Here is a 15,409-nt window from a genome sequence, read left to right as displayed (position 1 = left end):
TTGTTTAGTCGTTTAGTCGTGTCCGACTCTTCATGACCCCATGGACCAGAGCACGCCAGGCACTCCTGTCTTCCACTGCCTACCGCAGTTTGGTCAAACTCATGCTGGTAGCTTCGAGAACACTGTCCAACCATCTCGCCCTCTGTCGTCCCCTTCTCCTTGTGCTCTCAATCTTTCCTAACATCAGGGTCTTTTCCAGGGAGTCTTCTCTTTTCATGAGGTGGCCAAAGTCTTGGAGCCTCAGCTTCAGGATCTGTCCTTCCAGTGAGCACTCAGGGCTGATTTCCTTCAGAGTGGAGAGGTTTGATCTTCTTGCAGTCCATGGGACTCTCAAGAGTCTCCTCCAGACCATAATTCAAAAGCATCAATTCTCCGGCGATCAGCCTTCTTTATGGTCCAGCTCTCACTTCCATACATCACTACTGGGAAAACCATAGCTTTAACTATACAGACCTTGTATATAAAGTCAATCAATCAATCAGTAGTCCCAGGCCCCTCTCTTAGAATTTTGTGCATTTTAATTGTGATCTACATTAACAGCCAACATTGACTGGAAAATGTGAGGTATAACTATCATAAATAGACACCCCATGCAGACTAAGCCTACGTGTGTTTATTTACATATTAAGTGCTGCTTTCATGTGGGCTTTTCCCCTTACAAACATCTTCCAAGGACCACCGTTTTAAAGAATGCAGAGTAGGATTTTTCAGACATCTCAGTGTGCGTTCTATTTTGATGGGTGGGTGTGCGTTCCAACATACAGAGGAGTAGCTGTGTTATGTCTGCAACTGCAAAGTGTCTTGTGGTACCTTAAAAACTTTTTTAAAACAAAGTTTATGAAAGCTTATGTTGTTGTGCTTATCACAGGGCTCAGTGATTCAAGATGGGAGTATCTGAAGAAGTGTGCATGCACACGAAAGCTCATACCTAGAACTAACTCAGTTGGTCTTTAAGGTGCTACTGGAAGGAATTTTTTTATTTTGTTTTGACCATGGCAGACCAACACGGCTACCTATCTGTATCAAGATGGGAGTGATAATCCAATGCCATTGAGTCAGAAAGTCTTTATGAAAAGCATTTTTGCTCCACTGTTCGGCCAAAAAGACTCCCAGAGGAGCTTACGTATTAGGGCTGTGCATGGGATGTTGCTAAAAAGCCCAAACTGAACTGGGTCTATTCAGGGGAATCTGGGCTTCGGCCAGTTGGGGTTCTGGTAAGCAGAGGCTACAGGGGTCTCTGTTCTTCCTGTGTGTTCCCCACAAGGGAAGCAGGTTACAGCAGACTTCAATCCTTTGCATGTGCTTTCCCTGTGGGGCATCGGCCTTGGCAATGGCACCTGGGGAATGGGTCACCAGGATCCTGCCTTGGGGCAGGGAGGGAACTTGGGATCCCGTGAGGCACTGCAGGCAAGCGCTTGCAAAGGCGTCTCCTTCACCCCGCAAGACTGAATTCTCCACTCTCCCATGATTAAGGTTTTAAATGACAATTTTAGGTTATATTTTAGTGATCAGGATTTAATATATATTTTTAATTGCCGCTATATCCTAATTGTCTCTGTTATACCCAATTGCAATTCAATGTATTCCTGTTGTGTTTTATGATTTTCCTGATATTGTAAGTGAGCTGGAACTGGTCTGTGACCGTAATAATAAAATTCAATTCAATCCACTCTCCCGCTGCTGAGAGGAGGATTCAGTCCAGTCGAGGCCTGCCTCCCCAGCACGTTTTCTGTGGAGAACACACTAGCATAACCAGGGTTAGCCCAAGTGTTATGTACTGAGTTGAATAGGATCCAAAATTCAGCAGTCCGATTGGTCCTAGAACAATAGGATTCAGAATGCAGCAGTCTGATATTTCACCAAGACATTCTGGTACCTGGGGCAAACCACAAAATGGTACACACACACCTTGCCACCAGGGAAGAAGGGTGAGTGAAGATCTACCTCAGGAACTAGGGGGAAATAAAGATCTACATTGGGATCTACTGCCTCAGTGGATCCTGCTCCCTGAGCAAAGCAGACCCCTTAAGGTTTTCTGCTGGCCCCTTGACAGTCCCAGATTGCTGTGGACATGCAGAGGGATCCAGGAATCTCACCACCCATATTGGGCACAATGCAGTTCTATATTTCAGGTTTTGGCTGGATCTGATGCACAGCCTTAGAAGTTGGGAAGGGGAAGTTTGGGGGTTCGATCCTGCGGGTTGCTGCTTTGCAAGAGCCTTCTCAACTTAGCATTCTTATCTACTGCACTATTATGAACTGATTCTTCAGCTTTGCAACAACAATAATAATAATAATAATAATAATAATAATTTATTATTTATACCCCGCCCATCTGGCTGAGTTTCCCCAGCCACTCTGGGCGGCTCCCAATCAGTATTAAAAACAATACAGCATTACATATTAAAAACATCCCTGAACAGGGCTGCCTTAAGATGTCTTCTGAACGTCAGGTAATTCTTTATCTCTTTGACATCTGATGGGAGGGCGTTCCACAGGGCGGGCGCCACTACCGAGAAGGCCCTCTGTCTGGTTCCCTGTAGCCTCACTTCTCGCAATGAGGGAACCGCCAGAAGGCCCTCGGCGCTGGATCTCAGTGTCCGGGCTGAACGATGGGGGTGGAGACGCTCCTTCAGGTATACAGGACCGAGGCCGTTTAGTGAGCTCAGAATTAGTGAGCTCAGCACTGATTGACTAGCGCCTATGTCGTCTCTAAGAAGCCTCTAAAATTTTCTGAGCAGTTTTGTGATGTTCAGATATTCCCTTTTGTTTTTAATAAGTTAATGAACATGCAGAGCTTTTGAAAAGGGACGGGGAGAGGGCAGCCTTTCTGAAGGGTAACCACAACAGGGAAGATTGACAGGTGAGCCAGTGTTCCATGTGCTGGTATTTTAGCTGTTGTGATTGACATCAGGAGGAAGCTTGGCTGATGGGTGGCAGCAATCTTTACATCAAGTATGTCTTTACCCTGCATTTTATTGTTGGGAGTTATAATGTAGCAAACATGGAAACATGTCCTCGTGGCTGCATTAAAAAAAACACCTTTCCAGATCAAAAGTTTGATTCCATTTTATTAGTATTGAACAACGAACATCCAACAGTTTTGTGCTGTTGCTTTTTAAAATGTCCTATCATTCTAAATACAATCCAACGGTAACAATTTACATGAAAAATATTTACAGAGAAAAGAGTCAGTTTTGCACTCGAAACGTTTCTCATACAACTTGCAAGTTAGTACAAAAAAATAGTAATATAACAGCATAGATTTGTTATGGCCTTTTAGTTAATTTCAAGTATTTTCCAGTGGAATGGAATGTGAGTGACAGCATAATCTGGCTTCTGTTCTGGTTTTTAAACTTGAAACCTTTTAAAAACCATATTAACTGTTAGAGCTTCCCACATGACCGCCTGGGAACTGCAGGGAACGTGTTGCAATTTCTTTGTGGCAGATCTCAGCCTCCTTCGTAAAACTACAATTCCCAGGGTGCCTTGTGGGGAAGTGTTGACTTTTATAGTTAAAACGACGGGTTCTTAAAACCTTTCTCTACTGCAGATCATTACTGTATATTGCTTATTCTTTGCAGGGAATCACATTTTTAAAAATGCAACGGATACCACAAGACAGGGTCCCTTGAAACGCTTCTGAACGAAAACTCATGATAACTTCTGCGTTCCAATGCAGTTGTAAAGTGAAGTAGCATATGCACAAATCTGGCAACACCTGCCACTTTCTGTGAACACTTGCTATTTTCCTTCTCCCACTGGGGTCATTGCAGCAACACTGGAGTGTAGAAGGAGTTGACTAAATTTGCATCTATCTAGCAGTTCAAAAGCACAAAGTGTAAGTAGATAAATAGGTACCACTCCAGCGGGAAGGTAAACTGCATTTCCGTGCGCTGCTCTGGTTCGCCAGAAGTGGCTTAGTCATGCTGCCCACATGACCCAGAAGCTGTACTCCCTCGGCCAGTAAAGCGAGATGAGCGCCGCGACCCCAGAGTCGGCCATGACTGGCCCTAATGATCAGGGGTCCCTTTACTTTTATCTTCATTGGGGCAAGAATCAGAAAGGATAGTTCCTCCATCACCCTTATGTAAACCTACAGGGAGTTCATGGCCACTAGCCAGAGTTTTCCTGTAATTTCTGATTTGCTCTCTTCTCCTCATTTTGGGAACAAGCGATTAGCCAGCAGCCACAGACTTGGAGGAAATGGATGGGAAAGGTTTGAAGAAACTCAAGAAGCCTCTCTGTTTGCTAGGACGAAGTCTGAAAAGGGATGTGGGATATTCACACAGCCATTTTGACACTGAAGTCATTGCTGCAAAGTGCCCCCCCCCCCCCCGGTTTCACTGTTTTTGCTTCATTCTTTCAAAAGCCGAAGCTTGGTGGACTGTTGTCTATAGCGATATTGTGCTGCTGCTGCTGTTGACCACAATGCTGTTCACCAGGACAAAGATAAAAAAGGCTGAGGCTTCAGGGACTAATCTACACTGGGGAGTTATAACTTTAAAAATGTGTTATAAAAATGTGACACCAGAGGGCGCTGTAGAGCAGCGATCTGTCGCCAAAGAGAAATTGCATTTTGAGCTATATATTTTTATGGCGTAATGGTCACGTGAATTGAAACTTTGAAAGGGTATTTTATAATGACACCCAGTATTTGTGCCTGGTGTGATTTACATCTCCGACAGGAACAGGGAGCTTGTGGACCTTGAGAGGTTGTTTGACTTGAACTCCCAACAGTTCCAAACAGCCCAGCCGATGGACAGAGGATGATGGGAGTTGTAGTCCCATTACAAATGGAGGCCCCCTGATCTAGGACAACCTATTTCCCTAGGGAAGGGAAGGTTGCATTGTGGAGCAAGGAGTCTCCTTGCCATGAAAAATGGTAGATATGTTTATTTTTCTCTCACCTTCTGATTATTTTTTTAAAAATATACCTCCCAGTGCTTTATTCCCACCCACCCTCCAACACTTTTGGAAAAAGAGCAGAGATTCAAATATACCTGCATTCACTGCATCCAGAATTATAAGCCTTTCTTCCTAACACCTGAATGAGAAACTACAGGGGCTCCTCAGTGGCAACAAAGAGGAGCAGGGAGTGCACTCTGTGTGTGCTCAGGGGTAATCTGTTCAAATCTCTAGAGCTCCTTATATCAAAGTTTAAGCAAGAAAACAGCCCGATGGCAGCTGATTCGCACAACTATTTCAGTATGGGGAAGCCACCATGAAAAGCTGCCCTCCTGCTTCTCAGCACCACAATTTCCGCTGGTGCTCAGCCAAAAGGCTCCGAAACTGTCTGCTTGAGTTTTGAATTTGAAAGAGTGCTAAAATCAGCAAATTGCAGAGGTATGGGGATTTTTTTTGTTGGTTGTGGAGAGACTTGTAGCTGCAGCTCCTCTGGGCAGCCCCCAATGTTTTTCTCCCCAGTAACCCAGGAGTGATATTAAGAGAAGAAAGAAAGAAATTGGAAGACTTCCATGCTGGCAGTGGATACGAACATAACATAAGGAGAGTCTGCTGCGTCAAGTCAATGGCCCATCTAATCCACAATCCTGTTCTCACTATGGCTGACCTGTGGGAAACCTGTAAACAGGATCCGAGCCCAAGAGCTTTCTCCCCTCCTGCGTTTTCCAGGAGCTGGAAGCAGAGGACAGCCATCATGGTTAGTAGCCACCAGAAGCCCTCTCTTCCATGAAGCCCTCACTTCACGACCCACAGATTTGCCATGATGTTAATGTCTGCTCCATCATCCCTTCAAAATATAGGCCGAGCCATCAGCTTTCACTGAAGGTAGGTGCTGGGGCTCAGACCTGGTGAATCCCGGAACAGATTTAAGCCCTGCTTCATCCCTGGAATATTGATTTCCTTCTACCCCAAATTGGAAATGGAGCCCAGATGTTGTCCCTGTTCTGTGTTCTGTTCCCTGAGATTAAAGAGCCCTTGCCTGATGGGAAAGCAACTGACTTTTATTTTACTGTTTCCTTGATTACATATGTAATTTTCCCTCCTCCAACTAACTGCTTGTCGACAAGTTAGCTAGGGTTGCCTCCTTTTCCAAGACATACTTCCAGCAGCCACACAACAGACAGAAATTCAACAGTGTTCGCGCTCCCCATCATTTTGGGGAGGGCTGCACCTGTCAAGCTTCTGCCTGCCACACAGCTGCTAAAACCACAGCCTCCGATTGCAAAAGGGGAGTTGGCAACCCCACTACATTTGCAACCCCCCTTCTTATGTTAGCAAAGAAACTCTCTTCCTCCAAAATGAATCCCAATTTATCATAAATATTGACCACGATTTTGGCTTACCCATTGTATGGCAAGGACACTACCCCGACCTCAGTTCCTGCGGCAAACTGGTCTCTCCCTGTATCTGATGTTTGCAGTCTCTAGACTCTGAGGACCAAATGGAGCAGGGGCAAGCGACCGTGGTCATCCATTTGTTGCAGGACTCCCAAGTCTGTCCAGCCATCATGGTCAGTGGTCAAGGATGCTGAATATTATAGTCTGGCAATGAGAGCTATAGGTTCCCCATGCCTGAAACAGAGGTTTGGTTTCAACCACACAGAGATCTATTGCAGTTTGGCAAGGGGAGACCCAACTCAGTATTTCATTTTGAAAATATAATACATATTGCCTAAGTGCTTTTCCACACGCAGATGTGTAAGTGCTTGCAAATGCAACACCGTGATCAATTTCCCTGCAAATTATGGGTACTCCTCAGATGCTGGCTTTGTCCAGATGCCTGAGCAACCGGTATGCTGATTATCTGCAACATCCATGCTCAGGTGGAGGAAGGTGAGGGCAGCCACATCTGGGAGGTGGGCACACTGACTTCTGGAGTCCCAGAAGATCTGCAGAGCCACAGGTTTCCCCCCCACATCCCCATTCTACACAGAGACACAACAAAGATATCACAAGTGTTCAGGTGTTCCGTCTTTGCAGCGTTACTTAAGGCACTTTTGGTTAGGGTGTGGTACAAGCAGTGGTTAAAAACCCTTCTCAGTGACAGTGGCCGAAGGGAATGCTCCATTTTCCACTGCAAAGGAAGAAAATGTCCTTGTCTGCTTCTCAGCTCACTGCCGAGGATCAAGGGAGTAAACGCCGCACATCTCTGAAGCAGGTGACTCCACTGAAGTCAACTGTGAAAATCCCACAGACATGCTAGATTTGGGGTTTCAGCCTCGTCTTGGAAAGCTGACTCCTGCTTTGCGGAAGCCATTAAACAGTTCAGAGGAGGGCATGGCTATGTATATGGATTAGTAAACCTTTAGGGAGTGCCGCGGTGGTCTTCCTGCAAACCTGATCAACCACTCAGAGCAGTGTTGTAAGATGTTGCGGCAGCTTCTGCAGGCGGGCAGGTTGTGTTGCACCAACGAGGTTAGAAATTAAAAGGGTTATTTCAGTCATTTAAAGCAGAATAGAAGGAGGAAAGGGGAGGCATGGTTTGGACTGACAGTTGCTTAGCACAGACAACCGCCTATGGAGGAACAGTGGTCTTGATGCAATAAAGCCTCGGGTGCAGAATCCTCACACTTTTCCCTCTGTAAACCCAGGCCCTGACCACAAACTTGCAAGCTGGTGTGGGCTGCCGTTGGAATCGATGCAGCCAGAAGTGACACGGTTTCCAGTTCATGCACAACCTATCAGGTACCAAACTTAAGGAGAAAATGTAAGAGGCAGCAATGGATAGATTGGCAAGTGTGGAACGCAGAAAAGGATGGATTGGCAAGGAGGAAAGCAGAGGAACGGGGAAAGCAGAGGAAGGGAAGACATCCCAAATACAACCAGCACAGCAAGGGAGGTGATACCTGAGAGCCATACTGAGCAAATCTGGAGTCCCAGGCCCTCTACATCACGGGGATAAGCCATTTAACTGGAGGGCAGGCCTTGCAGCCAGCACACGCTCTCCCTGTTCCATCTGACAGGGAACACTGCCCAGGAATATACTCTGAAAGCATCATGGCACAACCTCGTGACTTCTCTTTAGGAGTAACAAGACATGTGCAAAGGGTTCCGCCACTTCCAGGTAGCTGATTCGTGCATCGAGGGGGCAGGCTTGGTGAAGGATGGCGGAGAGAGGCTTCTTGCCAACCCACTAGATGGTCCTGAAATGCATTGCTCATTTGGCAAGACCCCAAAAAAGAACCCCATTGCTAGCGCCGTCTCGGGGCCGGTTCCGTTCCCGACAGAGAAGCCACCCTCACCTCGTCGTCATCAGGCTATATACCTTGTTAGATCCACACGGAGTTTTTCCCATCCTTGCCGTTTGAGCTACCTTTCTCTGAGCTGGCTTTGGGCTTGGCGCCTTGCTTCTCCTGTGCGGTGTTGGCCCGGTTTTGCTCTGCCACCATCCCGCCAGAAGCCGAGCTGCTGGTTCTGGACGGCTGCCCGTTCGCCTGCGTGTGGTTGTAGCTCTGGAAAGCAATGTCCAGCTGCTCCTGAGCCACCCGCAAGTGTTTGTGGAGCGTGGACAAGTCCGGCGGGAGGTTCTCGTCAGGGCTGGTGCACTGCTGCTCCTGGGCCACGTTGGCCAAGTTCTGCTCATGAGCCATCAAGCTGTTGGGGACCTTGGCCTGCTTGTCCGACTTGACCACCAGGTTGTATTCCGGGGGGCAGGAGATGTTCTTCGGGTAGGCGGCGTAATTGTAGGGCGGCTGGCGGAAGCTGTGCACCTTCCGGTCACGGATGGCGTCGCGGATGGTGCCGATGCCCAGATGACACATCTCGGCCACGTTGAGCAGCAGGCAGAGGCAGCTGACCACGTACATCACCAGGAGGAAGATGGTCTTCTCTGTCGGCCTCGAGACAAAGCAGTCGACGTCGTGGGGGCACGGCTGCCGGGTGCAAAGGTAGTAGGGCGTGACCTCGAAGCCGTAGAGCATGTACTGCCCTATCAAGAAGCAGATTTCGAAAGAGGCTCTGGTGAGGAGCTGGAAGACGTAGATCTTCATCAAGCCCTCCTCTTGAATGTGTCTCCTGCCATCGTGCTTCTTCTGTTGTTGCTCTTTCTTCTTCTCCTCCTTCGTCTTGACCTTCTCTTCGCTTTCTGCCACATCGTCCACAATCATGGGCTCTTCCTCCTCGGCTCCCAGGGGGTCCTCCAGGTTACGGACGGCTTGCCAGTTTAGCGCGAATTGCTTCTTCTTCTTGAAGCCCCGGAACCTCTTCTTCTCCTCCTCGGAGGACCTGGCGATCCTGTGGATGGCGTAGCCCAAGTAGATGACGGAAGGGGTGGAGATCATGATGATCTGGAAGACCCAGAAGCGGACGTGCGACAGCGGGGCAAAGGCATCATAGCAGACATTGTCGCAGCCGGGCTGCTTGGTGTTGCAGGTGAATTTGCTCTGCTCATCCGAGTAGATGGACTCGCCCCCGACGGCCGTCAGGACAATGCGGAAGACGATCAGGACCGTCAGCCAGATCTTCCCCACGAAAGTGGAGTGATTGTGGATTTCTTCCAGCAGGCGGGTGAGGAAACTCCAGCTCATGTTTGTCATAGGGGCTAATCATTTATAACCTGCAAGAAAAGGACAAGGGAGGTCGAAGAACAGTTAATGCCGGTCTGTCCCACAGAAGGTGCTGCTGCTACACCATAAAAAGGTAAAGGGACCCCTGACCATGAGGTCCGGTCGTGGCCGACTCTGGGGTTGCAGCACTCACCTCGTTTTATTGGCCGAGGGAGTCGGTGTACAGCTTCCGGGTCATGTGGCCAGCATGACTAAGCCGCTTCTGGCGAACCAGAGCAGCGCACGGAAATGCCGTTTACCTTCCCGCCAGAGTGGTACCTATTTATTTACTTGCACTTTGATGTGCTTTCAAACTGCTAGGTTGGCAGGAGCAGGGACTGAGCAACAGGAGCTCACCCCGTCATGGGGATTCGAACCGCCGACCTTTTGATCGGCAAGTCCTAGGCTCTGTGGTTTAACCCACAGCGCCACCCGCGTCCTTTATCTGCTACACCATAGAGTCATCTAGTCCAACCCCCTGCAATGCAGGAATCCTTTTGCCCAACATAGGGCTCGAACCCACAACCCTGAGATTAAGAGTCTTATGCTCTGCCGACTGAGCTATCCCACCTGCTTCCTATGGAGAGTTTTCCAAGGCTTATATATGCTCTGCCCCCCCTGTTTCTGCATAAGAGTAACCTAAATTATGGATAAAAAATGACAATAAATCATATGCAGCAGGTACTGCATAAAGATAATGGTAAAGGGACCCCTGACCATTAGGTCCAGTCATGGCCGACTCTGGGGTTCCAGCGCTCATCTCACTTTATTGGCAGAGGGAGCCAGCGTACAGCTTCTGGGTCATAATAATAATAAATAATAATAATAATTTATTATTTCTACCCCACCCATCTGGCTGGGCTTCCCCAGCCACTCTGGGTGGCTTCCAAAAAAATATTAAAATACTGTAATACATCAAAATATTAAAATACTGTAATATGTCATGTGGCCAGCATGACTAAGCCGCTTCTGGCGAACCAGAGCAGAGCACGGAAATGCCGTTTACCTTCCCTCCAAAGTGGTACCTATTTATCTACTTGCACTTTGACGTGCTTTCGAACTGCTAGGTTAGAAGGAGCTGGGATGGAGCAACGGGAGCTCACCCCGTCACAGAGATTCGAACCGCCGACCTTCTGATCGGCAAGTCCTAGGCTCTGTGGTTTAACCCACAGCGCCACCCGCGTCCCTGCGCCACAGACCTTTGCATAGGTATGCTCCCTCCCCTCACCCTTCTGCCAGGGTGGATGGGCAGAAAAAGAGCTGCAGCTGCGGTAGTGCATCTGCTTTGCATGCAGAAGTACCCGGGTTCAATCCCAGACATTTCCAGGCAGGGTTGGGATCTGAGCCACTCTGGAATCCTGGAGAGCTGCTGGCAGTCAGTGCAAACCTCACTGAGCTAGATGGACCATCAGTCTGACTCGGTACAGTGGTACCTCGGGTTACAAACACTTCAGGTTACATGCAGTGGTTCTCAACCTGTGGGTCCCCAGATGTTGTTGGACTACAACTCCCATCATCCCTGAGCTCTGGCCTTGCTACCTAGGAGTGATGGGAGTTGTAGTTCAACAACATCTGGGGACCCACAGCTTGAGAAAGGCAGGGTTACAGACTCCACTAACCCTGAAGTAGTACCTCGGGTTAAGAACTTTACCTCAGGATGAGAACAGAAATCACGCAGCGGCAGCGGGAGGCCCCTTTAGCTAAAGTGGTACCTCAGGTTAAGAACGGTTTCAGGTTAAGAATGGACCTCCAGAATGAATTAAGTTCTTAACCCGAGGTACCACTGTATAAGGCAGCTTTCTACAATTCTAAAAATAGTGGCACTGAGTCAGAGAGGGATGTCACACCGAGGTATGAAATCTCCCTGTGACACACAAGAACTTTGTACACACTTTTTCCTTACAAGAGGAAACCCAGGGCACAGCCTGGACTTCCCTCTTGATAAAGACTGGGCAGAGTAATCAGAGGTTGGGTAAAATTGCTTCGCAGGCTGTGGAGCCAAGTGCCATTGGCGAACCCTATTCTGAGACCCACTGGCAGTTTTGGGCTGTGTTTTCATATCTCTAATAACATTTACAATGGTACCTTGGGTTACATACGCTTCAGGTTACAGACGCTTCAGGTTACAGACTCCGCTAACCCAGAAATAGTACCTCGGGTTAAGAACTTTGCTTCAGGATGAGAACAGAAATCGTGCTCCGGCGGCGCAGAGGCAGCAGGAGGCCCCATTAGCTAAAGTGGTACCTCAGGTTAAGAACAGTTTCAGGTTAAGAACGGACCTCCAGAACGAATTAAGTTCTTAAGCAGAGGTACCACTGCACTTAGCATTTCCGCAGTGCTTACCACATCTCAGTAATTCTTACAACAACAGCTCTGTAAGGTAGGGCAGCATTATTCTAAACCGGTGGTTCTCAAAAGGTGTGGCAGGAGAGGATGGTAAGTGCTGTGGGATGATTCAAGGACCATCAAAGAAGCATTTAAACATTTCAATGTAGTATGGTATAGTATAGTATAGTATAGTATAGTACAGTGGTACCCCGGGTTAATAACTTAATTCATTCTGGAGGTCTGCTCTTAACCTGAAACTGTTCTTAACCTGAAGACCACTTTAGCTAATGGGGCCTCCCACTGCCGCCACATGATTTCTGTTCTCATCCTGAATCAAAGTTCTTAACCTGAAATATTATTTCTGGGTTATCGGAGTTTGTAACCTGAAGTGTCTGTTACCTGAAGCGTCTGTAACCCGAGGTATCACCCACACACCCACACCCAAGAACAGTATCCATATCTTTCTTCCAGAGCACTGGCTTTTCTCCTACAGTTCTCCATGGCATATTTTTGTGAACAGGGATTTTCCATTCTGACCAATAACTAAGAGCAGGAAAGAGAAAGCTGGCTTCTTTGCATTGATCAGGAGACGAGAGTTAGTTTGTCTCTAATTAGACCCAATATAAATGAGATTATCTGGCAAGAGCAAGCTAATCACACCTCTCACTGACTTTGCATACATACTTAAAGGTACATATGGAAGAGGCTCGTTTATAATTGTATTTTGGGAAATGATTCGCTTTCTTATGTACAGTAGCTGCATTGTTTTATACCTTCGGCATGTCCCATGATCGTTTTATAGTAGCTGTGTTCTATGTCGTAAATCAAGCACTGCTGGGAGTCGACTCTTTTTTTTTATTATCAATAAAGAATTCACTGTGGCATGAGCACAAATTTAATTCTAAAAGCGTGGCCCAGAGAAAAAAAGTTAGAGGTTCTATATTGTACGGTTGTGGCCAAGAGAACAGGGGGAGGGGGTTGCCTAATGTCCCCTAGTGAGGCCAAACCAGAGGTACGTCTCAAGCCCATCATGCAATTCCTGGTTTGTGCGCCATGATACCTAGCGTTCCTTAGTATTTTTTTTTTTTTTTTGCCTTACTTAAAGTTTATTTAGAACAAACACATTTTTCCAAATGACAGTCTAACATATGCAATCCAGAGGTCTGCCAGCTATCTACCCTCTGCAGAACCTATTTGGGCTTCTGTATTGTGGGCTTTCTCAGTCGCAGTGACTTCTTCAGAGGGACTTCAGAGCTGTAGTAACTCAACAGGCCAGATTGCTGTTGAACTGCAAGATGCTGCTCCTGGTTGTGAGAGCACCACAGTTTCCTCACAGTTAAAGCTGCTAGCTGTCTTTTTTTGGACAACTGAGACCTCTAGGTATGGGGCAGTATATAAAATCAGCTAACAACAACAACAACAACAACAACAACTGTGTTTCTTGTCAAAACAAAAAATTCCTTCCAGTAGCACCTTAAAGACCAACTAAGTTAGTTCTAGGTATGAGCTTTTGTGTGCATGCACACTTCTTCAGATACACTGAAACAGAAGTCACCAGACCCTTCTATACAAAGCCATTTTTCACCTTCTCACCCCTTGCTTTTTCCTGTAAGACCTATTGCAGTCGTTAAGAGTCGTCAACAGGCTCATCACAGCCATCTGCCAATCACCCATTCCCACCACCCTTCTGAGTAATACCCCTCCCCACCTTCTCACTATATAGAAGGGTCTGGTGACTTCTGTTTCAGTGTATCTGAAGAAGTGTGCATGCACACGAAAGCTCATACCTAGAACTAACTTAGTTGGTCTTTAAGGTGCTACTGGAAGGAATTTTTTGTTTTGACTATGGCAGACCAACACGGCTACCTATCTGTAACTGTGTTTCTTGTGCCCCTGAAGGACCAGGTGCTCAGCCTGGGAGTCATTTGGGACTCACAGGTGTCCATGGAGACGCAGGTCAATTCTGTGTTGAGGGCAGCTGTCTACCAGCTCCATCTGGTACGCAGGCTGACACCCTACCTGCCCGTGGACTGTCTTGCTGGAGTGAGCGTTCCTTAGTATTGAAGTCCAGGCTTCTAGTATGGGGTGGGCGGCCTGGGGGCAGAGCCCAGAGCAGGCCGCAGGAGAAGCTCCACGATTTGGGGCAGGTTCAGGGTTGGATTCTCCTGGCCTGCTACAGAGCCCAGCACAAATGCTGTCTCTTGTTGGCATCCGTTGCTGCAACATTTGTCAACTCCTCTCCAAATGGTTCCATTCCAGGTGGCCATTATGGGAATTTTGTAGCTTAAGCCCAAGTGCCCGAGCGTCCTTTTTTCCTCCTCCCTCTCAATTCCCTTTTCCTTTCATGCTGTGTCTTTGACGTGGTAAACCTTTGGCAGGTACTGTCTTCATACTGATACAGTGGTACCTCAGGTTACAGACGGTTCAGGTTACAGATGCTTCAGGTTACAGACTCCGCTAACCCAGAAATAGTATCTCAGGTTAAGAACTGTGCTCCAGGATGAGAACAGAAATTGCGTGGCTGCAGCGGGAGGCCCCATTGGCTAAAGTGGTACCTTAGGTTAAGAACAGTTTCAGGTTAAGAACGGACCTCCAGAACGAATTAAGTTCTTAACCCAAGGTACCACTGTACTTGTAAAACTTTTTCAGTGAAAGAGTGATCTTAAAATGCTAATAATGATAATAATATTGTATTTTACTGTTTTGTTGGAAGCCGCCCAGAGTGGCTGGGGAAACCCAGCCAGATGGGTGGGGTATAAATAAATTATTATTGTTGTTGTTGTTGTTGTTGTTGTTGTTGTTGTTGCAGTTTTCTGAGGAAGACAGTATGGTTCATTGCTAGAAGGAAACTCTCCCTGGCTCTTTCTATATCCTCTTCGGTCTTTATTCAGCCAGCAGCAGAAGCATCAATTAAACTTCCCACAAGACATCCAATGTGAATGGATAGCTCTGCCTCTGACTGTTAACAAAGGACTCAGCTACACAGCTGTGAATAAAACGTTTCAAATGTGTTGTAAAGTACAATATACAAATGTGACACACGAATGGAGACAGTGAGCGATGCAAAATTCAATGCATTTTTCAAAAAAGCATTTTCACCGCGTTTTTTTTAACATATGTGTGTAGATTCCACCAAACTATGTTTGGTCAGAGGGCCTGGCTTGGTACAAACTCAGGGTAGAAAATGGGACTGATAATAGCTCAGCGTCTAAATAGGACTGCCATAAAGACTTCCTTGTATAACAAATAATTATGCATTGTAAAAACCATGAGTCATGACCATTGACGGACTTCCTTCTATCTCTCCCCTCAATTTTTTTGTTAAAGCATGACTTCATTGGCCTGGGTTCAGGGATGGACAAAGGGGGGTTGCGGTGGGTGTGGGTCGCCCCGGGTGTCACCACTGAGGGGGTGACAAAATGCCGGGCGGCACTCACCGCGGGGCCTGCAGCGTGCCTGAGCCACACATCTCTCCTGGGATAGACGCGGTGGCTTGGGCATGAGCAAGCTCTGCGCTGCCCAAACGGTCCACCCTCTGCCTCCCCCCCCCCCCAGTTGTAGGGTGGCTGAGTG

At 47.3% G+C, this 15,409-nt stretch overlaps 1 protein-coding gene and 1 pseudogene across 7 annotated transcripts in view; one reads left to right on the top strand and one right to left on the bottom strand.

Moving 5' to 3' along the window:
* LOC309325987 (7-alpha-hydroxycholest-4-en-3-one 12-alpha-hydroxylase pseudogene) overlaps nucleotides 1-14,280 on the top strand; it is a 354,547-nt pseudogene extending 340,267 nt beyond the window's left edge. Inside the window, exon 2 of one of the 2 annotated variants that reach the window (XR_014161567.1) lies at nucleotides 14,265-14,280. The product of XR_014161567.1 is annotated as a 7-alpha-hydroxycholest-4-en-3-one 12-alpha-hydroxylase pseudogene (transcript). Of the gene's footprint in view, nucleotides 1-11,614; nucleotides 11,982-14,264 lie in introns of those variants that run through there. The other variant, XR_014161568.1, reaches the window with a different exon arrangement.
* Nucleotides 4,933-15,409, bottom strand: part of GJC2 (gap junction protein gamma 2) — a 63,063-nt gene continuing 52,586 nt past the window's right edge. For all 5 annotated transcript variants that reach the window (XM_081834477.1, XM_081834476.1, XM_081834475.1 and 2 more), the window contains exon 2: nucleotides 4,933-9,519. In XM_081834477.1, the coding sequence (XP_081690603.1) occupies nucleotides 8,234-9,499 (1,266 nt within the window). In that variant the 5' untranslated portion in view covers nucleotides 9,500-9,519 and the 3' untranslated portion in view covers nucleotides 4,933-8,233. The remainder of the gene's footprint in view (nucleotides 9,520-15,409) is intronic.

Source organism: Podarcis erhardii (assembly GCF_964252035.2).
Source record: "Podarcis erhardii genome assembly, chromosome: 12".
Classification (NCBI taxonomy): domain Eukaryota; kingdom Metazoa; phylum Chordata; class Lepidosauria; order Squamata; family Lacertidae; genus Podarcis; species Podarcis erhardii.
Note: the sequence above shows the minus strand (reverse complement) of the source record. Positions and strands in the feature narration are given on the sequence as shown.